Source organism: Salminus brasiliensis, chromosome 21, assembly GCF_030463535.1.
Source record: "Salminus brasiliensis chromosome 21, fSalBra1.hap2, whole genome shotgun sequence".
Taxonomy (NCBI): domain Eukaryota; kingdom Metazoa; phylum Chordata; class Actinopteri; order Characiformes; family Bryconidae; genus Salminus; species Salminus brasiliensis.
This window is the reverse complement of record NC_132898.1, coordinates 30558420-30585716: the sequence shown is the minus strand read 5'-3', so window position 1 is coordinate 30585716 and position 27297 is coordinate 30558420. Positions and strand designations below refer to the sequence as shown.

The window sequence follows — 27297 nt, the reverse complement described above, 5'->3', positions numbered from 1 at the left end:
GTAAATGTGAATTTAGGTTGGAATTCAGATACATTACACAGATGGACTACATGTTGTAGCTCATGTTACCGACATTTTCAAAATGGGCCAGAACGGGGTCTCTGGAGCGACTCAACATCAAAAAAACAACTGTTTTAGTGAAGTGGTTTCAAATAAAGAATTCACTAAAAGGTTCTTTAGGGAACCAAGGGTGGATTTTCTACTTTTGTAATTCACAAATGAGGCCCAGTGTGGCGGCAGGTTTTCGTTCGTATCAAGCAGAAGCATCCCTAACACTGACCCCTGTGGCATCCCTCCAAATAACTCACTTGGCACCTTCAATTTTAAGACTGCACGTTGGAAAGGCTGCAGTTGTGTTGAACTGGGGGGGGGGCTTGTGCCCAATGATTCCTGGTATGGATTTTTGTTGCTTGTCCAAACCTCGCAACAGGTACTATGAATGTCAGCAATTATCATTTACCAAAAAGGCTGAAGAACCATCCATTAAATGGTTCTTTATAAGCGGATTTGGGTGGTACTACAGCATCCAGAGAACCCATGCAACCCATTCATTTTCAAGAATGTAGCCTTTAGACAAGCTCCTCCGTGTGCACTTCTGTTGGGAAACACAGCTTCACTCCCTAAAACACCACTCGATGTGAAATCATCCATGTTGCTGGGCTTTTAGCACAGCAAATCTATCCCTCAGCGCTGGAAATCGGAGCTGGGGCCTGACAGCAGGAGCACCCACAGACAGCTGCTACTACAGATATAGAGCCGCCAGGGGCCGCCCAGAAAAAAAAAAAAAAAAAGATGGGTAGATTAGGGTGATAAATATGTTTCATTAAAAAAGACAGTAAATCTGGGGGCCGTGAGGAGAGCACAGCCCTGGAAGAGGATGATTGATGGTCTAAAAATACACACGCGTATTAGTGTTGTGCCAAGATGAACCCCGCCATCGCCCACATACCCCCATCAGGCATGCTGGCTCCTCCAGCACCGGGGAGGCTGCTTCCTGTTTCATTTAATAAGGAGTGAAACTGCTGCTTCTTCTTCTCCAAGTGGGTAAGAGAAAACAGCCCTGGATCTGACCTACTTCCCCAACACTCCTTCTCTGCATATTATTTGAGGGGTGGGGGTTTACCAGGGGAGAAGAAACGTGCAGAGCAGTAACTGGGATGGATCTTACAACAGCATTCCAGATGAAGTCACTAATATGAACGGCTATAGAGAAGGGCCACTGTCCAAAAGGCATCACAAAGCTTTTGAGGTTCTGATATTGCTTGGTTGCTGTTGTGGGGAGGAGGTGAATCTTCAAGCTGTGCTTCATAATGCCTTGTGGAATGGAAAATCAATATTCATAAAAATAGATTCTTTGCATTTCAGAACATTCCCCATGGAGACAAGCTCTGTTACCATTAGTCCAGAGTGTGGGTTTTTATCTGGTTTTAAGAATTGATCAAAAACATCTAACACACTGAGAGTGCTACAAAAGGATTCCTTGAGTAATACCACAGAAGAACCACTTTTGGTTCTATAAAAGAACCATGTTTGTAAAAGAGAACCTTTAGATTGGCCTGTAAGGTTATCTCACCAGAGAATCAGAAAGTTCTGTTCATGTTGGCTCCACATATAGACGCCCACCAGGATCCCACTACGTTAGTAACGAGACCAGAAGGGGTTTAACATGGGCCTCATCTTGGTTGTGCACTTCACATGAGGCCTAGATTGGAGTAGGGTGGACTGTAATGACAGAGCCCATTTAGGAAGCCCAACTGGGTCCCAGTAACAACACATAGACAAACCCACCTGGAAACCACCTAGTCCACATGTAATCCATGTAAGCCCTACATGAGCATGTTGGCTAGGAAAGAACCTTCAACATCAAGCAAAGATTTTTTTTTATTCTTTAAAAGGTTCTTGGGGAAAGCAAAAGATGTTCTTGTATAGAATTGCTAAAAGAACCTTTCATAGCACCTATAATTTTTAACACCAAGTCTTTGCTAACAGGTACATTCCAGTATCTAGCACAGGCTGTGGGACGTTGGGGATCATCAATAATGATCGGTTCTTAATGGTCGTGTTGTTCATCTGCAGACCTTCAATCTTCAGGGACGGTTGTTTATGAGTCAATCAACAACCAAGCAATATAAGACCACCACAGTGAGCCTATCCGTCTTTGCCCAGTCAACAATCAGCCATTGAGCCCATGTACCCGACTGCTGTTTAAGCTTTGGGTTATTATGGTTGAAAATGAAAGGTGCTGAAAATACAAGAACCTTAAAGGTGAAGTTTGTTGGCTTAAAAGCAGCAGATGAAGATGACTTTGAGGAAATCCAGAACATTCCTGAAACTAGACTTTACCCAATCTTGGAGCCAATTACCCAACCCACTCATTAGTATGCTCCCAAATCACATGTAATGCTCCCGACACTGGGAAGGTGAGGACTGACACATGCTTCCTCAGACACATGCGCAACCAGCCACCTCCTCTTGCAATGTCACCTGCTGGATGCCACCTGGATGAGCCCTCAGAGGAAAGTGCCGGGAACCCGGCTCTGATGCAACGGCTAGCAGATGTCGTGGCAGTCAGCATCACACTGAAGTGATGTGAGAAAAGATAGAGAGAGACATCCACCCACATGGAGGGAGCAAGGCCAATTGTGCTCTTGTGGGCTCTGGCTGCTGATGGCAAGCAGCATGACCCGGGATTCGAACCAGCGATCCTCAGGTCATAGTTTCTAAGTGTCTTTTTAACCGAAAAACTTCATCATTGAGGTCGTGTACATGATTTTAGTGTTGACAGAATGGCTGAATACTGGCCGGGTTGTGGAATCCAATTCAGCATCACTGCACTTACTCTGCACCAAATCGAGCACTCCCACCTCCCTTCTTAGCTGCGTCAGAGAGAAAGTTATCAAGTCACACTGACTCTCAGCAGGCACTAGGACCCCCCTTCTTAAAATCTTTTGATGGGTGAGTCTCATTCTGCCTGCTTAAGCACCGCAGCCTTCATTAGAGCAAAGTGCCAGTTTTACTGCACACTGCGGGCCCCTGCTGGCCTGGGCTTATTGGAGTCGGGCTCTCAAACTGCCTGCTCAGCAGTGCGTGGATATGGGGGCTTGTGGAGCTCGGAGAGCGCACTATACACAGATGAGCAATAACGAGACAGGGAAAAGGATGTGAGCTAGGGCCCCCAAATGCAAACGGTGAGGCCTTTACGCCCCGAAAACTCATTTAAACCTGAGGTAGAGAACATAAAATAAAAAAAACACATCACAGCACAGAGAGAATACGTTCTTTGAAAGGAGAGGAAACAGATCCATCTAACGTTAAGCTGTACAAAGTTCTGTTGAGTGATTGAGTGAATAAAGGGGTCTGAAGACCAAGTCCAATGTAAATGTTCTGAAACTACGTCTATAATGCAGAGGAATCTCAGAGGAAGATGGTGGAGGGTGAGTGTGCCAGTACTATTGCACTAGATCAGACTTCTGATTTCCGAGTTCTGAAGGGTTGCATTTGTGCCCAGCTGCATCCAACAGATACACTCCAGTGATCCTCCACCAGATGGTAAAGGAGAAGAATCGACGTTTCTTGTTTCTCTTCCTTCTTCTGAAATGTTTCGGATGCTGACTCGCTATGATACAGTCTCTGATATTCAGTCAACCAAAGACCAAAAGCATATGGCTCTCCGGGGGGGTGAGTGAAAAATAAAAGTGCGCCCCCCACCCTCCAATCCACTTGGCTCAGAAGTGGCTTCCCAAGGCCTTTGTTTTGGATTGTTTTTCATCCAGAAAACAATAAATAAACAAAAACACAAAAGAGTTTCAGCAGCTACATCTAAAGATGTGACAAAGGATTGAGTTGTTTTCTTCTCCTTCAAGAATGAAGAGCACAGAAGGACACTTTCTGTGAATGTATGCGGTTCGAAACATACGCTCGGCATTTGGTGCAGGAGTCAAAAATATCACAATATGGTGCCTTGAAGAAAAACAACAACAAAAAAAAGAAATCTGGGACGGCATTAAAAACGACAACAAAAAAAACAAAAAAACGACACCTTAGATTCACTATTGCCACCATCTTCTGTCGTTTCACCTCCTGGTGAGACGCTGTCATGTGTCTGCTGCTACAGATTGTGAGCTCTGACCTTCTGAGCTCTGAGATCAAGCCGGCTCCTGCACGGAGACGACCGATCGGTTAGCAGCCCAAGATACGGGAACGCAGATGACCGTCTATGCAGCCCTCCAATCGTCACCTCTTCTTTGCCATCCTCAGGTTCCAGATCTTTACCATCCTGTCACTGTGGGCGAGAGACAGAGAGAATAAGTGAGAGAGAGAAAAAGTAAGAGAAGAGCTTAGAGAACAAAAATAAGAACAAGGCGGCTGCAAAAAATAGATAAATAAATAAACTTTTTTTTTTTTTTTAAAGCGTCTCGTTCACTGAATCTTCTGACAGTAACTCTCCCACGCAGCCGAAGCGGCAGACATCAAAACCCCCAGAGCTAACATAAAGAGAATGCCACAACATGGGCCACCACCCTGACTCTCAAACCAAACACACATACACACACTCCCCAACACCCTTTAATCCCGAATAAACAGTCAACACCTGCTGTGTGAATTGCTTTCCCACCACATTCCCCCATATAACTTGCACAGAGCGTGCCTCTGATACAGAGATGTTTTATATAACCTCAAAGGCATATACAATAAGACGTGCCACTATTCCACGACAAGAGCGAGATTTAATAGTAAAGATATTGCACCAGTGAGTCAGAAGTCTGTAAGGATTCGTATGGCACAATATAGCTCTCCGAGCTGGACCTCGGAACAGGACACAATTAAGAGGATTTATACCCCCCGGGTTAGACCCAATTAAAACTGCAATAAGTTTTTGTACTTGGAAAGAGGACGTCTCCAGAAAACATCAAGATGGTAAAAACTGAGCTTAGAGCTGATGTCAAGACTAATTGGGCCCTTCCCGGTCCACAAGTGGAAGGAAATGACAAAGGCAAGTTATTACATGGAACAAAGGAACAAGAGAACAGGACACAGAACAAAAACACACAAAAAATGAAAAGAAATACAATACAAGATACAATACATAACACAAGGACAAAAGTATTGGGACACTTGCTCTTTCATTATTGTTTCTTCCAAAACTAAGGGTGATTTTGTTGTAGTAACTGTCTCTACTGTCCAGGAAAGAAGGCTTTCAATTAGATTTTGGAGGAGCATTGCTGTGAGGAGCGTTAGTGAGGATCTCCATCCCACCTCATCCCCAATTCCGCAACTCATCCCAAAAGTATTGGATGGAGCACCATCCATCATTCCAGAGAACACAGTTCCACTGCTCCACAGCTCAATACTTCTGTACAGGCACTAGACAAGCTGTGTGTGTGTGTGTGCGTGTGTGTGTGTGCGTGCATGTAGAAGGGGTGTCCACAAACGTTTGTGAACAATTCAGCTGTATAAAGGTGCACCCCTTACTGAAAACAGTGTTCGTATACACACACAGCTTGTATAATGCCCATAGAAAAGTACTGCCATTAGAATAGGACACTCTAGAGCAGATGTACATAAGCTTACAGTCACCATCTTCAATGCCACCATCAGCTACAGGGGTACAAAGCCCCCAGCATTGGGCTTTGAGGTTTCTCTGGAGTGACGAGAAAGTTTTTCCTTGAGTTCCTGGTTGGCCCCACGCATGGATGACCACCAAGCCCACCTAGCCCATGTCCCACCCATGTGAGCCCCACATGAGCATGTTGGCTGGGTTGAATCTTTTAATATACAATGTTTCTCAATGGTCCCTGTGGTTTGTTTATGTGGTGTTGGTTCCATCATGGATGGAGAGCATCCATAACCTTCCTTGATTCAGATATGGACCTGTTAATGCCCATCTTCAAACTAATCTGCCAGATACTACAGCGCAGCCAATGGCAGTGGACCTGTTTAATGTTTTGGGGAGATTATTGAGGACCTTTTGAGGCCTTGGGGCCTCACTAATGCTGCATTTACATTATGATGGTTGATGGTTGGCAGGAAATCAATTCAACAGTACATTAAATACATCAGTGTGTGTTTAAACCACTTACAAGACAGCATCATCTCCCACACACTGCCAGCCACACCATAGCTATTTCAGTAATCCCATGGCAACGCGTACTGCTTCTGGTTGCGTACTGCACAAGTTTCTTTTTATGTCATGTAAACATGTAAAGATAGCAGCTGTTTTTAGAAGGACATCAATATGAAGCTTACTTAACCACCAACACTGTGTATAATAAGGTTTTTTATTGTTTTTCAGATATGAAAACTCATGAGCAGGGAAAAATTCAGGAACGGTGAAAAAAGGTTATAAACCAAACCCTTGCTTAGTTTCTAAGACAAATCTTAAATCTAAAACATGGGGGTGAGTGCTGTGGAAATATTTAATTTAACTATGCAAATTCAGGTCATGTCCAAAAATCTCCTTTTGAGACCCCTCATCTATTATAAATAAATCCAGTCTAAAAACATCACTCCTCATGCTCTACCAGCTTCATAGAAACACCCAGTGCTTGGACCCCAATAATTGCTGCTCCCAAAGTAAGTGAAGGCTCAGCTCTGATAATGGTTACAACAGCACTGTGATGGTTCAGTCTGAGCCATCGGTGGTAATTTGGGGACATTATACAGATACTTTAGGTTTGAGGGATTTGACTGGTCATTTCACACAAGATAGAGACTCTACAGAACTGACTGATTAAACATACCACTGTAGGAGCTGGGTTAATGTTACAACACAGAAGGGAAGATCAGGGGGATAAGGATAGAGATTAAGGAAGAGAAAAGGCAGTACCAGAGGGCAGCAGAGGCAGGAGGTGTTAGTGGAGGCTCTCAGGGGAGGCTGGTGGCTCGGCCCTTGATGGCCAGCACCCGGCGGGGCAGACAGGGCGTTAACCCTGGGACATAACTCCACAACTTCACCCTACAGTCACTATACACACACACACACACACACACATCCACAGAGCAGGCAGAGGAATAGGAGAGATATGGAGAGAGCCAGAGAGGGAGAGAGATGGAAGAAAGAATGAAAAACAGAAAAAAAAAAATAAATAAAATAAAATAGACAAAATAAGAAAGAAAAAAAGAAAGAGACAGAAATAAAGAAAGGAAGAAAAAGGAAGAATGACATTAAGGAAAAAAAGAAAGTAAGTAACAAAGTATTAAAAGAATTAAGAAAGAAGTAAAAAATGAAAAATTAAGTAAAAAATGTAAAATTAAGAGACAAAAATCGAGAAAGGAAGAAAAAGAAAAAAGCAAACAATTAAGTAAAATAAAGTAAAAAAAAGACAATTAAAAAAAAAAAAAAAATTAAAGGAAAAAAGAAAAGGTAAAGAAAGAAATGCACATATAAAAATGAGAAGGAAAAAAGAAAGACAGAAAGAAGGCAACAAACAAATGCAGGCAGTAGCAATGGAAATGTAGGAAAAGAGAAACGGGAGAGAGTAAGAAATAGGGTAAGGGGGAGACAGAGAGACGGAGAGAAAGAGAGAGAGAGAGAGAGAGAGAGAGAGAGAGGCAGGAGAGCTGTATTAGTGCAGGGTAGTAAAGATGGTGCAGAGAAACCCACGCCTGCTTATGTAATGATCAGAGAGAAGAAGACTTCAGTTTCCTCCTGTTCAACCTCTGCACTGCAGACAATGACCCAAAAATTATGCAGCAGTGGTCCTGTAAAATGAATAGGCTCATCTTTAAGTAGTCTACTGTCTGGAGCAGGAGATTAAGCAAAACACAAGTGATTACAGACCCAGAAGACACGTCAGAAGTGCACTTGCCTAGAATAAAGTGCCAAACGAGAACTTCTACAGAGCTGAACATCCTGCTTCCCACCTTTGCTTCCTAATAGCCGTGTCCACCACACAGGCCTGCTAAATTACAGCTCTCCCATCCCTCAGCACTTGCCCTCAACTAGATTTCACCTTTTCCTCAGAGGTTTCGCTCTGCGCAGCACGGAGTTGTTTTAAACCGTGGAAGCGTTCATACCTGGAGGCAGTGAAGATCTGTTTGGAGTTGGTGCAGATGGCGTTGATGGGGCTGTCGTGCCCCTTGATCTCTCCGATTGGGGTGAAGTTGTCCACGTTCCACACCTTCAACATGCCTCCCCGACAGGCACTCAGCAGCATGGGCCTCCCAGGCACGTACGCCAGTGCGCACACCCAGTCCTTGTGTGCGTTTGGGATTTGCTGTTGGAGACACAGAACACAACTGGCTGATGAAGGAAAAGAAGAACTGGGGCTGGATTCACAGAAGCTTTCCTACGAAGAACAAAACTTACAAAGGATATTGAGATAAAAACAGAGAGTTCATATGAATGTTGTTTGTTGTTTTCTTATCTTAAGGCCATTTATTTAATAGGCTTACAGGCCATATTTCACAGCTTACAGGCCATATTTCCCCCCTTAGCTTTGAATAAACAACGAGAAACAACATTTTAATATATTTTAAATTTTCAGTTCAAATCTGTGTAGTGGAGAGAGAGTTAATATAGGAGTCAAACTAAGCATTCAAACATTATCAGTAAAGAAAAAAGAGCTAGAAGTGAAAAAAAGCTTAAAAGAGAAAAAATACAAAGAAAGATAAAAAAAAATGAAAAAAGTAAGAGGATGAAATTAAAAAAATAAAAAGTGAAAGTAAAACTAGGAGACAAAAATGAAAGAAAATACATTTTAAAAAAGAAAAAAGTAGAAAGGTAGGAAAGAAATACAGAAAAAACAGAAACGAGAACAAAATGTAGATAAAAAAAAGTTAAGAGACAAAAGAAAAAGAAAAAAATGAAATAAAGAAAGTGAGAAAATATTTAGCTGATAGCAAAAACTAACAGTACTTTAAGAACAATTTAGTTAAATTAGGCCTTAATTCTAATAATATTTAAACTGATCATTTCAGGCTGACCATCTGAACTCTCTCGGCCCTCCAAGACCAGGGTGGCAAGGTTAAGACAATCTTTAAGAAGATTTAAGAAATAGGAAAAAGTTCCCTTAAGAAAAAAACATTTGTGAATCCACATAGATAATCTAGCACTGCTGCATGATTAGCTGACTGTCGGACGCGCTGTTCCACACTCCCCTCTCTTTCTGTTGCTGAGCGAATGTGCAGGTGTGTTTCTGTGCAATATTTTAGTACTAACAGTATTCATCCCAATAACCTGAGATAAATCTTATATATCCTCACTGACACATTCAAATCTTCTCAAATCCTCCATTTGAACATTTTACAGCACTAAAATAACAGAGTGGATGGAGCAGAACAAACATAACAGTAAGGACAACACTGAACTTTGGCGGAGGCCTCAAGCTGTTCAAGCTTTTAGCACGTTCAATAAACCCAATTAGTGGCAAAAGCAGAGGAAACACAGACGCAGACCAGACCAGTTACACAGCCTTCAGAGATGTGGAGGCTGTTGAGCAAACCTTTTTAGGCTTAACCTGAACTCACATGAACTTAGCGATCACTGCTGCCTCTGGCATTGACATAGCAACAACCAAGCTGACCGGACAGTCATGTCCTACAGGCTCCTCTACTTCCCTCACATACTTCCTTGTGTTGGGTTACAGACATCAGAGCTATGTGTGAAAGAGCTCAAAGTGTCAGTAATGCTATGTGCTAGCACTGCTTTCGTTTTTATGAAAAGGGAGGTACCCAGTGCAGTGTCATAAGCCTCTTTCAGACCTGCATGGTAACCCAGAACCTTTCCAGACATTACCTGAAGCAGCTGTATGTGTGAGCCCAAATGTCCACATCATTTGTACCAGACATAACCTGGACGGTCAACAACCTTCACTTGAATGTAGAGAAGACCAAGGAAATGGTTGTTGACTTCAGGAAAACAAGACATGACCACTCTTCGCTCAGCATCAACGGCTCCTCTGTGGAGATCGTTAAGAGCACCAAGTTCCTTAGTGTCCACTTAGCGGAGAACCTCACCTGATCCCTGAACACCAGCTCTACAGCCAAGAAAGCCCAGCAGCATCTCTACTTCCTCCGGAAGCTGAGAAAGGCCCGTCTCCCTCCACCCATCCTCACCCTCTTCTATAGGGGAACCATAGAGAGCATTCTGAGCAGCTGCATCACTGCCTGGTTTGGGACCTGCACAGCCTCTGACCGCAAGACCCTCCAACGCATTGTGAGGACAGCTGAGAGGATCATCGGAGTCTCTCTCCCCTCCATCATGGACATTTACACTGCCCGCTGCATTTGCAAAGCAACCAGCATTGTGGATGACTCCACCCACCCTTCACACAGACTGTATTCCCTCCTGCCATCAGGAAGAAGGTACCGCAGCATCCGGTCCAACACGACCAGACTCTGCAACAGCTTCTTCCCTCTAGTCATCAGACTTCTCAATTCCAGAGACTGAACTGATGGTTTCTCTCACTCTCTCACTCTCTCTCCAACCATTTACCCCAAGCATTGGGAAGCATTTTTGGACAAATAACTTTACTACCTCACTGGACTCAATATTTATTACACACTGCATAATTTGCACACTACCCCTAATTATTTATTATTCTCTGTCTGCACTTGTACTGTGTTGCACTTGTGTTCTGTATGCACTGTGTCTATGTTGCACCATGGTCCTGGAGGAACGTTGTTTTGTTTCACTGTGTACTCTCTGTATATGGCTGAAATGACAATAAAACCCACTTGACACTTGACACTTTATCCTGTTAGCTCCCTAGCACAAGCCCAAGTAATGTCAGAGTGAGCCCATGAGTGAATAGACCACGCAGAACATGTCCCATAGTGAGAACACGTCTGACACGGAGACTCTCCAGCTGTATGCTAGGGGTGTTAAAGGGTACCTGTGGAAAAATGACTGGACCTGATTCTCTGGACATTTTCTGCAGTTCATATGTGAGAACGGCTGAAAAGCCTCCTCGTTTTCTGTGGAGCAGAGATGATCTTTTTGCACTTCAAGTTATTTGGGCAGTTGAGTTATTGTATAAACTGCCTATTCCTCTTCAGTGCCAGATCTATGTATGGAAAACCTGTTTATTAAAAATAAGCAGACAAAAATTCTGACAGTCATTGTGTTTTTTGGGGTTTGTTTGTTTAACCTCTCTGTCACGATCTGCTGAAAATGCATAAAAAGAGCATAATTTGCTTATTAAAGAAATAAATGCAAATGACATGATAAACCTCCCACCACTGACATATGTTCCCCTATTGTTCTCATCTCTCCAGCATAAGCAGCTAACGTTGCTCCAAAGCTCTGCTGAATTAGACAGTTCAGATTTTCCTTGACAGGTGGGTGGCTGATTTTCGACACCGCAGTCTTCACTCCGCCGCGTAATAATCAGCAATTATTTCTGCCCTTTTCAGGCTCCAGAAAAGCAAGGTACATCTCGCCGTCTAATACTGTAAGTGGGTGATTGGTTTGAAGCTTAAGGAACCATTCTAAGCCCAGTCATTAGTAAGAAAGCTCCCAGCTGTCAGACCACCTCCACCACTGTCACTACAGGTGATAAATGAAGCAATCTCTCCTCTAGTCTCATTGACAACTATGCAACAATGGGTTGAATATTACCTATACAGCATAATTGGTTTCTAAGAAGCTACAAAAAAAAGCATGTTAATACTTTATCGGACGTGGAATTCAATTTAGTCCCTGTCAATCAAGAAGCTGGAAGGCATAGACAGTTATCATCAGCAAGCTGCCATATTTCTCATATGGACTTAAATAGGGAACTCAGTCTTCTTTTGCATGCATAGATGCTCCAATTTTTTTTCTGGATTTACTTTGTAATGTTCAATGTTGCATATTAAACAATAAATCATATTAAAAATAAATATAAAAAAATTCATATAGAAAATCTGATCATCACAAATATACAAATACAGCCATGAAGCCGTTTGAAGTATTCTTGCAATTTCCAAAACTGCGGTACTGTAAAACACAACAATCAGAGATGCAAAGAATGCATTTACTGAGTATTTTAAGTTGATTCAGTTGTGTGTATAAGGTATGTGATTTTGTTTGGCGTGAAAGTGCTCAGAAGTGATGTTACAAGTCTATTTACCACCCTGTTTACAACCCTGTTATTTCTCCTCAGAATGAAACACACAGACTTTCCTTTTATGGAGGACTTGTGGGAAAACAAATGATAGGCTCTGCTTTTATTGGCTGGTTTTATGACACTACGACATCTCATAGAAGCCACATATTACAGCATAAAGCCCTAACAAACATTCATTATCCCCAGGTTTTACCAGACAGTGCTGCAGTCCTCTCGTTGTGTCCTCTCAGCGCAATGTGCTGTTAGCAAGCTGAACAGATTATGGTTGTTTAGCTTTAATTCTTGCGCTCTCTATCTTCCTTGCATTTGTCTCTCTAGGAGTGTTACGAGGCGCTCCAGTTTGGTTCAGCTGAGTCGGTCCAATTTGTTTTTGAGGGAGCGGACGATGGAGAGAAGAAAAAGAAGGATAAAAGCCGGAAGTCTAGCGTAAGCATGTAGCCTGGCACGGATACCCACACCCATACTAGCAGAACAGAGTTCTACCCTTCTGCACAGGAAAAGCTGCTATCATGAGACCTGGTTACCGTTGCATCCCGTATTTCCATAACTAGCAAAGTCTGGAAGTGATGAGCTGCGTTCCAGTATCAGCACCACGAAATTCACCAAACTCTCCTGAAGTCGGCGTCAAGGTTTGTCACTTTCCTAGCTTTGTCTAGGGTTTTTGCTGGGTGGGCTGGGTTTATGTTAATCTTGGGGGTGTAAATATAGTGAACCAAGACTGTACCCACTGCGGGACTAATAAAGGACTATCTTATCTTATTTACCAAACAGTTTGAGGGGTTTGGAACTGACTTGGTTTTGCTGGAGTTACCTTTACAGCAGTGTTTGAGCTTCACGGTTTGTCACTCTCCTCTACAGAACTCTCATTACTCAATTATGACTAAGCTAAATACACTCTTCCATTCTGAGTTTCCAAACTATTTAATTAAGATACGGAAAACACACACAGACGTTTCAGTGCTTGCAAGAATAATATCTACAAATTGACACTTCAAAATCACTCCTCCACCGCCGTACCTGAATCAGTTCTTGCTGCTCCAGATCCCACTTCTTAATGCCGTTGTCACGGGAGCCGCTGAAGAGCACGTCACCGTGGACGGCCAGGCACTCGATGCCGTCGTAGTGAGGAGGTTCGAAGTTGTGGGCGGGGCCGATGTTCCCCTGCGCACCCTCCGCCACGTCAAAGACCTGCACAAACATCCCAGCAGCAAAGTGAGCTCACACACACCGCAGTGCCCAGTCTTACAAACAGACGGTGACAGCCACAGCAGTCCTACTGTGCCAGACTGCATCCTACAGCAGGCAGGCTGTATTTAATTGAAGCACGGTAATGGCCGGACGTGTGAAATACATCTGTTCAGTTCCCTTTTTCTGTGTGGGGCATGAGATGTGTGAAAAGTGAAGAACAATAAACAAACACTGTGAACAAAAGCACACACCTTCACGTAGTGGTCCTTAGAACCAGTGATGACCTGGTCTTTGCCTCCACCAGAGTAGCCCACCGTTAGACACATCACTGAGCCAATGTGGCCTGTCAGCTTCCCAGTGGCTTGCATCCTGCAGGAAACAGAGACTCAGTTAGTCACAGATCACACTACAGCACGCAAGCTTATTAACTGTGCTTTACACCTTCAGGCTTCAGCACCAGCTCCTTGAGTTCTCCTTCAGTAAGTTTTTTAATTCTGTTCTAAACACAGAGAATTTATTCCTCATGTTAATCAGCTGTATCCTAAAGATAAGGCGACAAGAATAAATAAATATATTTCAGAAAATATCTAAAACAAATAAAAATAATATACATTATAAATAGCAAAATCCTATTTAATTTAGACCAATCCAATCCAGTCTAATTTAAGAAACCAACAATAAAAAGGTTTCATTAAAAAGGTAAGTCAAAGAGCAAAAACATTGGGGGCTCCAACAGGTTCAGTAGTCCAATAGACTTTCATATTAGACCACTGTTCAGCCATGCTGCTTTACCATCAGCAGCTGGAATCTGAGAGAGCACAACTGGCCATGCTTTCTCTCCAGGAGGGTAGATGGTGCTCTCTCCGCTCATCATCTAAAGCGATGTTGGACTTTCCTCAGAGCGTGCCGGCTGACAGTGCAATTTCACACTGGCGGCAGTTCAAAAAGAGGTGGTGGCTGGCTTTGCATGTATTAGAGGAGACGCGTGTTATGTCCATACCCTCCTAATGTTGGGAGCACTGCTAGTGCTAGGGGGAGCTATGAAGGGGTGGGTTAAGTGGTAGTGCCGAATTGAGAGCAGAAAAGTAAATAAATATGTGTGGAGGTGGTTCAAGCGTTCAAGCGACACTTTTAAAGTAACTTCCATCGCTCGTGCACTGTCAGTAAAAGCTCTTGGTACCTAAAGGGTAACTCAGTCACTGGAATGAGTCTAGCAAGTTGTGTTATTTTCAATGAACATTGTTGTGATATACGGAGGCATTTGGCCAGTAAGTGCTTTGACGCTAAAAACATGGGGAAAAATATGTGCTTCTCGACGAACATGACAAGATAAGACAAGCCAACCTTTTCATAGAGTATCCAGTGATGTGTGCAGTAGGGGTCACCTGTAATGAATCTTACAGGAGAGTGCTATACAGAGTCTAAAGGTTTAAGTGTATTTGCAGATCACCGTAAGCCACAACAGACAACAGTATTCAGTATTCGACAATCCTTTTCTTGTGTGCACTGGGAAGAACTGGGTTTTACATTTTTTTTTGCCTCAGTTTAACTGTGAGCTTGTTCATGTAAGAATGGCAGTTCAAGGGAAATGTGGAGGTCAAGGTGAGATCTGGACAGTTTAGCCAAGAGTCAAGAAAGTGGTGCACAGTCCAACTGTTCAGCATTGCTTGAACAAACATGAGAAGCCAGAGAGGACTAACAGTTCACACTCCTGGCTAAAAGTAGTTTTTCCTCTGTGGTCTGATAAAGCACACAGACCTTACAATGTCCAACGTCTGCCAGAAAAAGCTATACAACTTGTTGGGCGTAAGTGTACACTGAAGTGTCTGCTGTCTTGGGTTGTTTGCATTACTAATCAACGTGGCGTGAAACACCCACACAGTCATGATCAGCCAGAGCAGCTGAGTTCTTCTAAAGTTACCTCTTTATGGTTACATATTTTTATACCAAGTGAGAAAGTTATAAAAGCCCATGGAGTGCAGGAGACCTCACATGTGATCCAGAACTAATTATCCAACATCAATATTTGGCCTCACTAATGCTAATCTGACCTCCTGTGGCTGAATGCAATCAAAGCCTCACAGCAATGCTGCCACGTCTAACGTACACTCTTTCCAGGTGAGTAGAGAGAGAGTTGAGAGAGTTACTTCAGCAAAGGAGGGTACAACCTCCCCTGTTGAAAAATGATCTCAGAAAAACTATTGGATGAGTAGGTACCTGTCTACAAACTTTTGGACATATAATGTATATGCAATGATAGGTGGTGAGTTAGTACGATAAACACAAGAGATGCTCAGAGAGAGAAAGGCTCAGCAGGTAGAACAGTGAAACCTGTACCTGTTCAAGTCCCAGGTCCTGACTGTGTTGCCTGCTGCGGCGTAGAGTATAGAGCCGGAAGGGTTCAGGGAGATCTGGTTGATCTGGTACTCGCCCTGGGCTGTGGTGATGGTGCGAGTGGTAGTGCCTGCACATGCGTCTCCCGACACCACCTGACCTGAGGAACTGGAGTCAACAGAGAAGAGAATAAGCTGCCAGATGTTAGGAGGGAAATTGGTAACCAATCCTGTGAAGCTCTGAAGTTCAGGGTGTGAATCTGTTTAGGAAGTGATTCAATGACTCACGAAATCTCAAATTTCACTGCGGTCTGGATCATTTGGATCATTTTACCATTTTATCCAAGAGTCAAGAAAGTGGTGCACAGTCCAACTGTTCAGCATTGCTTGAACAAACATGAGAAGCCAGAGAGGACCAACAGTTCACACTCCTGGCTAAAAGTAGTTTTTTCCTCTGTGGGTGTGAATCTGTTTAGGAAGTGATTCAATGACTCACGAAATCTCAAATTTCACTGCGGTCTGGATCATTTGGTTCATTTTACCATTTTAATGCATTTTCTTTTTCGTCAATCTTCACATCTTTAAAATTTGGGAGTTTTCACACCTATAGTTGGTTTGTTCTGGTCCGAATCAGATAACGAGTTTCTAAACTTGGAGCGTTTTCTCCTTGGTTTGTTTGCACAAAGGGAAAAATTCACCAAATGCATCACAACAAACCACGAGAGATACCGGAAGAAGGTCCTGTGTTCTGGACTAGTGCAGATTTCTGTGCATGGAGCAACATCAGAGATGGCATTTGTTCAACGTCTGCCTATAGGAGCCGTTCAGGTCAAACTTCCGGAGAACACCCGATAGTTGGGTCAGATCGAGGTCAGATCCCGTTCTCACCACACTGATTCAGAGTTTGTTTGGTGACTGAACTGAGACCACTTCATCTCAAGGGTCTTATGTGGTTGTTTTGGTCCACATCCGAGTGCGATTACTGTGTTCCCAGCTGCCCAAAAGAATGGCACCACGGATGAAAAGGAGTCCAATGTAACTGGTCTTTATTAAAAAACGCCCTTTATTAACAGCATCAGGTTTCAGCCCTTCACTTGTGAGCTTAAGAGACGTTGAGAGACACTCACGTGAAGGTGCGGACACACTTGGCTGAGTCGCGGATGTCCCACACTTTGATGTAGGAGGTGGAGACGGTGAAGACCAGGCCAGAGTTGATGCAGTATTTGACAGACACCACATTGTTGGGGTGACCCCTCAGTGTGACTATTTCCTGTCCCGTCACCAAATTCCACATCTTACAGGTGCGATCTGAGAACACACAAATGAGCAGGTAAACACAACAGCAGAGGATCTAAACAGTAAACCTGCAGGAGATGCAATTATAAGCTTACATCCCCTCCAAACAATGCTCTACATAATTCATACATTTTTACAAATCTTATGCATGCTTTTTAAGAGTCATATGTTGGAAAACCATGTGCTAGCCCCTCTCTTTAGGACCAGCCAGGACTTGGACAGGGCTGTAATCAATATCCATTATCTCCTTTCAAGCTTTCTTGGGTAATCATGCTATGATGACCAGGCCTAGCAGACCTGCAGTGAATGAGTAGCCGTAATGTAGCCTTTCCTAGGTCCCTAACCCACATCATTTATGACCACCTGCAACTTGCCATCAAACCTTATTAAGGGAACGGGCTCCACTAATGCTGCTGGATCCCATTAACAGCACCAGGACACTGTGAGTAAGGGACAGAATACAAGTTGCCCCTGGCTACCCTGAGGCAAGTTACTTTAAGTTTCAAGAGCATCCATTGTGCAGCAGGACCTAGAATAAAGCACTGACTGCTAATGAAGAATGGCTTTGATATACAATAATGGCTTTGATCCAGCTATATAATACACAAGAATGGCTTTGATTTAATGGTTTAATTTTTCGGTTCTGGATGAAAAGCACAGTTAATAGTCAAAACGTCAGGTGGTTCAGAGGCTCTTATTCGCTTCCTTGGCTCAGTTAGTCTGTGCACAGAGAGTCGGTTCAGAGCTGTAAGCCATGCTGAGTGTGACCTGAAAACTATCCAAATTGACTCATATATTATGTAGCTGTGTGTGTATGCTCCCCTTCTCAGGTCAAGCTAGAGTACTCAGGTATAATACGAATGGGCAATAAGTAATGGTTGAATAGCGAGAAATGAGTCATTAGCTGTAAGTGTGGGTGCATGTGAGTTTGTGTGTGTGCGTGTGTGTGTGTGTGTGTGTGTGCATGTGTGTGTGTGTGCGTGTGTGTGTGCACCTTTGGATCCAGTAAAGAGCAGCTCATCAGTGGCGTCCAGGCACAGCACAGGTTTGGAGTGTCCCTCAGCCATGGCTACACACTGCAGAGGAGCTGTTCTCCCCCCCTTCAAGCCGGATATGGGGCTGATCACCCCCCTGCATGACACACACACACATGTATTCACACAAATGCAATGACAGGAATTATATGTGTGTTTGGTTTGAGGATGCCGTTTTACAAGCTGGGCTTGGTTGGGTGTTAAATTTTACCCAACCAATTTTATTTTATCAGCAATAGATATTTTTAATTACATGGGAAATTATCATTAATATTAAAAACAGCACACAATTAGGTCTATATATTAATCCACTGTACACAGGCCTAATTTGGCTCCTATATAAATCTGCTTTTTAGACGATTCTTTTCAGGTTAGTCACAGTCCATCAAGCTCAACCCAACCACCCCGTCACGCAAAACAGGTTTTACACTATTAAGGCAATGGTGATATTAATGCAATCATATTTCAAATGGACTTGCATGTGTGCCAAGTCAGGAACTTGACCACATGAAGAATAGTGGCCTTTTTAAAATGTTGCACATTTTACTTTGAATATGAACTTGATACATGTCTGAATAAACAGGATATTATTATGAAATGTATGCCTGAGATGGGAGAATATGTTTTTAGATGATCTAACATCTTAGAATCTTATGGATTAACATATGAACATTTTGGAAACTGCAGTGTAAAAATGGCACCTGGTACACAGAGTGACTCTGTGGGTTCTGTACAGCTTCTTAAAAGGTAAATGTGCTAATCCCAATATTCAACCATACTGGGTATGACTTTACAGAATGGCAGCATTCACAAGGCTTCACAGCACCTGCATAAGCCTTTCATTACCGCTTATTCTCACAAGTGTCAGCTGTCACAGCACTTCCTGAGGTGGAAAGACGTCAAAATTGGCAAAAGCATCCTTTATGACAACTGACCCCTGGTGAAATAAGCCTTTATAAATGTTTATGTAGGTTGATGGCAGGTTAATAAAAGGCTTCCCTTTCATTCAAGTGCCATGTAGCTTTATGAAAGCTGCCCTTTAGTGAAGTAAGGTTTAAGACTGTTGACACTGTTACACTCAAATCATCTAACTACCCAAGCAAAGTGTCTAGTGCTACCTTCTCACAGGGCTAGCTTTTCTATGTCTCTGTGTGTTCCTTGTCAGCATTACAATGGTCCCCACAAAGCTGCACACCGCTGACCATCACAGTCTTTCTCAATTAGCATTTCTAAGCAAGCCCCTGTGCCTCCACGCCTCCTCTTCTGCCACCTCCGAGGTCCGTTCTCCTCTTCTCCACAGTTCATTATCAATACTGCGCTCCATAATCAGCTTCATCAAACCACCGCAGTGGAATTGTGTCTTCACACCAGGCCCACCCTCTGTAGTCTGTGGGCTGCACAGGTTGCACAGGATACCTCCATCAATCCGCGCGACAGATAAAAAGTCGACCAAAGCAATTGAAGAGGCTTCGTATCTGGGGCAGGTGCTAATTAAGGCCTGCTGCGCTGTTACTCCAAACAGCGTGAAGCAGATCAGTGGAACAGGCGCGGAATATAGGTAGCGCAGAAGCCCTGCGCTCGAGTGGGAATTCTAGCTGGAAAAATCAAAAGCTGAAACTCTCCACTAAAGTAAACTCTCGCAGGCTCTGTGCGGGGAAGATGGACAACTTTTACAGTCAGTAAGGCATCAGCAAAATCTGGGCTGGTAGCCAGCAGACCCAGTCATGACTGAGATATGAGGTGGATCAGCTCTGAGCCGTTGCCAGAGATCAGGACTGATGGTGATGTTGAGAATCTTGGCAGCATTTCCCGATTCGAAATTAAGCTAATGCAAGCAGATGACATGGAGTATCTAGGAGAAAATCTCTTGGCTGAGAATATTAGTTTAAGGGATTATGAAATAAATGTTTATATGCACGTTTGTTACAGCCCAGTGAGTCTGGAGCCATGTGTCTGGGTGGTGGAGATACAGAAAGTGTGTCTATGCACATATGGTGTGTGTGAAAAGCGATTGTAGGTAATCTGCAGAAGCTCTTGTGCTCCTTTAGTGATAGAGAGGGGAACGAGGTAACAAGACTCTGAGGACAAGAAGCAGTATGAGGCTTTTAAAGACTTATTTATTTATTTAGATCCCGATATAATGTTCAAAAGCAGCTTTGCCGGAGCCAGGCACCACTATCTCTTCGTCACAAGCTCAACTTTAGCAAGATCCTCTTCCAATTAGGCACCACAGAGTCTCCTGGCTGGTCGCAAAAGAGGCTGCAAACCTGCTGGGCCTCAAATGGCGACAAGCACACGGCTGCATACCGCAATGCAGGTCCTATACTGTTAAAACTTCAGTCGCTCAACAGGTTTTCGATGGACTTGCAAGGGTCCAGGAATATCTCAAAGTTTGACCACTACATGATCTAAAGGCTCTACACCCATTCAAGGTCTTCCTAGACCATTTCATCCAGAAAGTCAACCCAAAGTCCACCCATGCAAGCTGGAGACGACACGAGGCAGCCTGATAAGAGGCAGTGAGGGTTCCTTGCCTCCATTTTACAAAGAGTGTGACCTACGATGTCGCCGCTTTGCCCCATATCACAGGGATGACAGAATTAGCATGAACGTCACATGACACCTGTCACGCTCGCTCGCATCAAAGCGCTGGGAGAGAGGACGCCACCGCCAGCCACTCTTCCGACCGTCTTGCCCCAGAATAGCACTGGCGAGCTTCCGAGCTGGCTGCAACCTAAATCTCCACATCTGTCTCAAAAGCATCCGAGAGCGCGCTCTGAAAGGACATGATACGCGATGACAGCTGGCAGTCCAAGTTTCTGAGCAGAGTACTGATGAACTTCAGCCACGGGCAAAACGAGGGGCTCCATCATGGACGGACTGTTCAACACATTTGTTGTCTGAATCGCAGCGGTGAGGTTCTCGCCTCTACAAACTGCCCCAGAACTGCTGGCGAGGAGGTCTCTCGGGGAGTACTGCTCTCCATCCAGAGGGACCAAGATAACAAAGCTCTTTTTCGGTGTAGTTCCTTCTTCTTCATCCATTATTACAAAGGATGAGGAGCATGTGTGGCAAAAGGCAAAGTGACTCAGCAGTGTCCCCTCTTGGCAAGAAAGGGTAACTTCAAATCTGAATGTTATCCATCATGCAGTGAGGTTGATGGGTCAGCAAACCCAAAGATTCTGGTACTCTGAGCACAGTAGGGATTGTCTACTCTTCTGGAAATACTTCTATAGTATCTCCAGTGCTCTGCACATCAAAAATACGCTTGAAAAACTTCCTGAATGGTTCTCGGGTTGGACGTATGGTTCCAAGATAAACCTTTGATTGCACAGAACGTCTTCGCGTGGAGGTCCTTTGACTTTTTTTATGTTCCTACGTTCCTCTGTGGCAGGGTTGGAGAACGGAGAGTAAGAATCCAGTACAGTTTGTTGATTTCAGACAGACAGATTCAGGCTCGTAATTCCAATCTTCCAGGACTGGAGCTCCTAGGGCATAATTTTGAAGAACGTTTAGGACTCCTTTTACTGTAAAGAGACTAGTCCCAACAGTGGTTGCACATTATTAATCCACATTACTCATAGCTGGATTATTGATGAGAGGGTTGTGGGTTTGATCCCCACCAAGCTTCCACTTTTGGGCCCTTGACCAAGGCTCTTAACCATGGCTGCCCATCATTTTGGCCATGTGTTGCGTCACTGCATGGATGGGTTAACCCCCTAACACTCCACACAAGGCTTATTACACACTAAGGCATACTATACAGTAACTACAGGGATCTCTGTACAAACTGATGGAGCCATTTTTTGGTAACAGAAGTGTGTAATAAAACGTTCAGCCTGCTGGTGGGCCGCTGGCCAGTTAAATGGTTAAGGGTGGAAGTCAAATTCCATCGGTGCCCAACACAAATGGTGGTTGTGGTTGTCTTTGTCTTCTAACATATCCTTATTAAATGCTGAACACTCATGTCTGGTGAAGTTATCCAGCCTTCATGTTAAAAGTATGGCTTTTCGTATGACACCATGTCATGAAAAGTGGGTAAACCCATCCTTTGAAGCCACATCAGCCGAACAGGAGTGATCAAGTGAGCTTATGAAGTGCGCATAAAAACCTTCAAAAACTCTTCAGAGCAGTCACTGTTTGTGCAGCTTCATTGTCAAGGCTTTCTTGGTCCAAGAAAGCCTTGCATCCCTTCTCCTTCAGTTCTCTCCACCAATTAGCCTACATTATTCCATGAAATCCATCAGCAAGCTGGCAGCGCTAAACAATCCTTCCCTCCCCTCTGGAAAATAATGAGGATCTCCTCTCTGGACTGGCAGCGTTCCAGGCCGCTCTCTCTCTCTCCGGGAAGCCGCCCGAGTGAGACGAAGACGGAGCAGGAGTTTCGAGAAGGAAGGGAAAATTGGTCTCCAGTGGGCAGGAGTCCGGCTCGAGCCGCTCCCCGCTCCTAATAACTTAGGCTTAGTTGCTCAGAGGTGACAGGAGGATGGCTGATTAAAGGCAAAACTGGGACAAGGTGGATTTTATTGTGCAGAGCTTGGATATGGAGGCTGGTTAAGGTTCAGTTGCACACTTTTGGGGCACAGCGATGTGTGTGTGGGGGAGGGGGGATAACTGCTATAAATAATGAGAATAACTGCTATTGCTGTTCACTGTTGTTGTTTTTTTTTAAATGAGCTAATAAGAGTTAAGAAAGCAGACATTGATTATTGATCATCTTCCTGTTTCTGCAGGACTCCATCCATGAAGATTTTTATAGGTCAAAAGGATTTGGCCTTTGAAGTGCATTCATTTGCAAATCCATGAGCGAGAAATATAAGCTCCGTTCCAAAGCCTAGGCTGCAGCCAAGGTCTGGCGGATCCTCGGTAGGACTGTCCTATGAAAACTCTTTCTTAGTAGCCTATAGGTCACAAATTGTGTTGTATGTGCACAGAGAACTGTGTGTATCTGAGGGCCAGGAAAGATACATTAGTTGCTCCTCCCAAACTGCTCTGAAAGTAGCCTGCATTTCTTGCCTGTACATGACGAATGGTCCTTCACTTTGGAAGAGCCTTCTAGAAATGCTGTCCACCTGGGCTGCAGTCTAGGCTTTGGTGAGCAATTGTTTGGCGAAAAACTAAAGTTAAGTTGCCACACACTTTTAAAAGTGTATTCTTGCTCTATACAGAACCATTTGTTTCTTCTTTGCCTGGTCAATGCATGGAAAACCTCTTGGCTATAAGATTATATGGGCTTTAGGTTTCTTCATGGAAATTTTCATACCCGCTATTATAGGAGTTACTATAGCGGTCAAAGAAGCCTTTTCAGTACTACACAGAGCGCTTTCTGCTTAGAGTGCAGCTCGCCAGCTTTGTGTATTATGATTAAGAACTTCTCAGAGAGTCTCATTTATCATCATTCATGAAAACTGCTGTCAATTATCAGAACTAGGCATCTGAGTGCAGTCTATTAGAGTAAAGAGGGCAGGAAGGGAGAGGGCCTTATATTATGCATGAGCTCAGGCTCAAATAACTGAAATTTTAATAAATCAATTAAATAAATAAATTATAGAGGTTGCCATTTTTAGAGGATTATTTTGTTAGAGACACTGAAAAAAGTGATCAGTGTACTGTGTAAAAATAGAGCTCTGGACATTCTTTTTTCAACATTTCCCAACATACAAAATATGAAACTGTATCATAAATAATAATTCTTTGTTTTCTTTTTGATGTTTCTGTATCAAGTTTTCTTTTTTTTTATTGAGACACCACTGTCTTGTATCCAAAAGAGTTTGGTTATTATTGTTACAATGTTAAAAACTATAGTGATCATAGTGAACTATTAAAACCATGCAGCTATACAAGTTATTTTGCCCCATGATCGAATCCGAGGCTCTTGAACATCAGCCGTTACAGATTAATCTTTGTGTTTGCATAAATAATACAGTCCTGCAGTTTAAATAAGAAGAGCTGCTAATTAATGTGTTTGGTAAAATCCCTTTATTTTTAGTATCAGTTTCTATAATCAGACATTTTGGACTGATTGATTTAGTTTAGTAGAGCTTTTTCTTAAAACTGACTGTTGTATAGTGTTCAATCAGCTCCCAGCACCTTTACAACAGGTAGGGATACACACTCAGGTGTTGTTGTTGGTCTACTGATGTGAAATAACTGGTTTATAGTGGGTGAATGTGCTGTGATTAGGGTTTCTACAGCCTGTGTGTGTTAGTATTGGGACACAAACTCATTAATTCCTTCTGAAATCAAAGGTATTATAAAAAAAGTTGTGTAATGTGTAAATCCTAATGAATTTAGCTTAAACTTAGACGGTTCATGAGCTGGGTATTAGGTTTTAGACACAGCTCCTCTAAAACACACTGATGCTCTGCATCAAACACAGACTGATAATACAGAAAATGATTCTAGCTGGAGAAAGATGATAAAAGACAAAACCTGCAGGAACACATTGCCTGAGTTTTGCGTTAACTCCACAGCACAGCCATTGGGGCGGTAATGGCCAATCAGCTCATTTGACTCTGCAGGTGAGTAATAACAGCGAGGCTGAGAGTAATTCATGCAGGGTCTCTTCAGCCCATCGCTGTCCTCCAACCCACTCATACAATCACACCCACAACCCCGGAATCAGACTCAGCCCAGGTGTAGCGCCATGCTGAGCAAAATGTGTGAGCTTAACTGCCAAAATCCTCTCAAAAACACACACACACATACACAGGTACAGTGTTCACAAAAAAAAGAAAGAAAAAAACACTCATGCAAGCAGTGTCGTCCAAAAACCGAGCACCAAACTGAACAGATCCACAAAAGGGCAGCAAAAGAATGCATGAAATTCACAGCACATAAAAAGCCCAAATTAAATCAATGAGGTTCTCAAATCAAATCTACATGCAGCGTTTAACTCAATGTAGAGTGAGCTCGTAGTTCCGGACCCGTCCGTGGGATCGGGAACGAGGGACACTGGAACATTCTCTCCCCATCTCCAGAGAAGATGAGGGGGTGCAGATGTGATGAAGCACAACACATTCAGTGGATAACCAGGGGGAGGGATTTTGGTGTGAATGAACCTTATCGGACCGCTGCAACAATGGGATTTCGGCAGGAGCGCTGCTGTCTAATGATTAAAAAGCCTTTTTTTAAAACAACTAAGACCAGCCTCGGGCTGATCAAAGAGGATCTGGAGTCACGAGCCAATCCGCCTTTCTGGCGCACCGACGCTGGATTACACAAGTTAGCTGATGGCCAGGATCTCACATGGTGCTTCTTAATGAGATCAATCATTACTGCACTTTGTTGTACGCTGAGAATAGCAGGTTACAAGCTATGTGTGATTGTCTACAGCCCTGCTTAAGCAGTCTTTGAGGGGGGGAGAAGAAGCCGTTGGAGCGAGTTATTCCACGCTCCCCATGTTCCATCACAGTGCCATTAGTTTGTAATGGGATAACAAGAGAGCTTCTCGACAGAAGCAGGAAAAAAGGCAATCGTGGTGTCAGGATAATGGGGGCTATGAGAGGTGCTGAGAAATGGCACTACAGGCTCTATTAGATAAAGTAAAGCGAATTGAGCAGCACGAGGCGCAGCCTGCGGGCTTCTATGAAGCTGATTTTTTTGGGAGGCTCCCCCTGCTAAGAACAGCAAATTCCTGCAGCTAATGTCTTCACTGTTTGAGGTTAAAGTGGCCCAAAATTTGCTATTAATATCAGGTCAATGGAAAAATAGCAACAGACGTGGTGGGTATGTGGGCAGAAATGAAAAACTAGACTCAAGAGGGGTCAATAAACTTTGTTTAAATAATAATACTAGATTAATTCAACTACATTTTGTTTTTAAACTGAACTAAATGTAACTGCAAACAGCTCACTTTTTACCCACTAGTGCTGTAGAGCTGTTCTGAAAAAATAACTATTTACTAAATTCGACTCTATACTAAAATAGTACCTTGGAATGTACTTGGAATAGGGCTGGGCTATTCATTGAAATTAATCAAATCAATAACTTCCACTATGTATGTTCTTGTACTGTCCCCTTAAAAACATACTACTTGAGCAGCTCTAACCTTGATCTTATTATATTATCGTTCATTAATCACAATCGAGGTAAAATGTTTAATTAATCGTGAAACTGATTTGAGGTCATATGGCCTTTTCAATTTTCATTCAAAAAACTATAGAGCTTGTGGGTCAAGCAGCTGCCTGCAGCAACTGTTTGGTCGGAATCGAAACCAACGGTATAACATTTTCTCATTTCTATTGGTCCATTAATCAGGAAATTCTGACACAATATAAGTGACAACTGCCAGATTTGCATTATGCCTAATACGCAACCATTATGGCCCAAAGGTCAGGAGTTTGAATCCCGAGCTATGCTGCTTTGCCGTCAGCAGCCTGAGTCAGAGAGAGCACAAGTGGGACAATTGGCTCTCCGCATTACTCTCACGTGATTCTGGCCTGTACAGGCAGCTGTTAGCTCGTATGGTGGAGCTGGGGACCTGGACACTTTCCTTCGAGTGTGTCGACTGCCTCCGGATGTATCGGACCGTAAGGTTCATTCATGGTGTCTGGGGGTTTCACATCAAACACAGAACAGAAATGGAAAGGGGCGGGGCCAGTGAGCATGCTCAAACATCGGCCACACCCTCGGCAAACACAGGTCTAGGAAACAGGAAACAGAATGACAGAGATCTCTACCTGAGCACCTCCGAGAGAGAGGAGTCGCTGTCATCAGACCTAAAGGGCAAAACAGCAGCAGGGTTACGGGGGGTGGGTGGGAGGAGCTTTGTTACAGAGAGGAGGAGAAGGAGGGGAGGGGTTTAGAGGAAGCAGGTAGCAGACATGGGAGAGTGGGGGCATTAGGAGAGGAGGAGGAGTTAACAGGAAAGAGTATGCACAGCTGGTTTAGGAAGGGTTAGAATGATATCCGACTGGACATCACAGGACGTGGCGAGCCCACTCTTGGCTGCAATCTTCAAAACATTTGCTCCTGTGCTCTTAAATCCCACCCAAGACATTTACGAGCCTCACAGAGCTGTGTTTTCATCACACCGCGCACGGTTCTCATAAATATTTCATGGTTCAATTTACAGAGCTGTCCTGTTAAATCGAGTCCCTTCATTGAGCCAGTCAGGGCTGGAAAACCTCAACATTATCTTTCAAAATAAATTTAAAAAATACACATTTTGAACATTCGAGGTCTGTTGCTGTGAATTAATATGGGAACAAATAAAAATACAAAAGCATATCAGATGTTTCGATGCGTTTCAGAGTTGCTGGACTGGTCAATATAAAATTTCAGCCTGAAAAAGATTGAAATTTAGTCATTTCGACTTTGCAGGCAGGAGCAAAATAGCTAAAAATGAAGCCAATTCACCTCAGATGAGAAACAGGAGCAAATATTTTCCTGAAA

At 43.4% G+C, this 27297-nt stretch overlaps 1 protein-coding gene across 5 annotated transcripts in view; it reads right to left on the bottom strand.

Moving 5' to 3' along the window:
• Positions 1-2724: 2724 nt before the first annotated feature.
• Positions 2725-27297, bottom strand: part of kif21b (kinesin family member 21B) — an 85770-nt gene continuing 61197 nt past the window's right edge. For 2 of the 5 annotated variants that reach the window (XM_072665392.1, XM_072665391.1), the window contains exons 27-35: positions 26583-26621; positions 17862-17998; positions 16699-16879; positions 15576-15740; positions 13490-13607; positions 13068-13238; positions 8017-8216; positions 6827-6964; positions 2725-4282 (exon numbers count right to left, since the gene is read on the bottom strand). In XM_072665392.1, the coding sequence (XP_072521493.1) occupies positions 6865-6964; positions 8017-8216; positions 13068-13238; positions 13490-13607; positions 15576-15740; positions 16699-16879; positions 17862-17998; positions 26583-26621 (1111 nt within the window). In that variant the 3' untranslated portion in view covers positions 2725-4282; positions 6827-6864. The remainder of the gene's footprint in view (positions 4283-6826; positions 6965-8016; positions 8217-13067; positions 13239-13489; positions 13608-15575; positions 15741-16698; positions 16880-17861; positions 17999-26582; positions 26622-27297) is intronic. The other 3 variants (XM_072665394.1, XM_072665393.1, XM_072665395.1) reach the window with 3 other exon arrangements.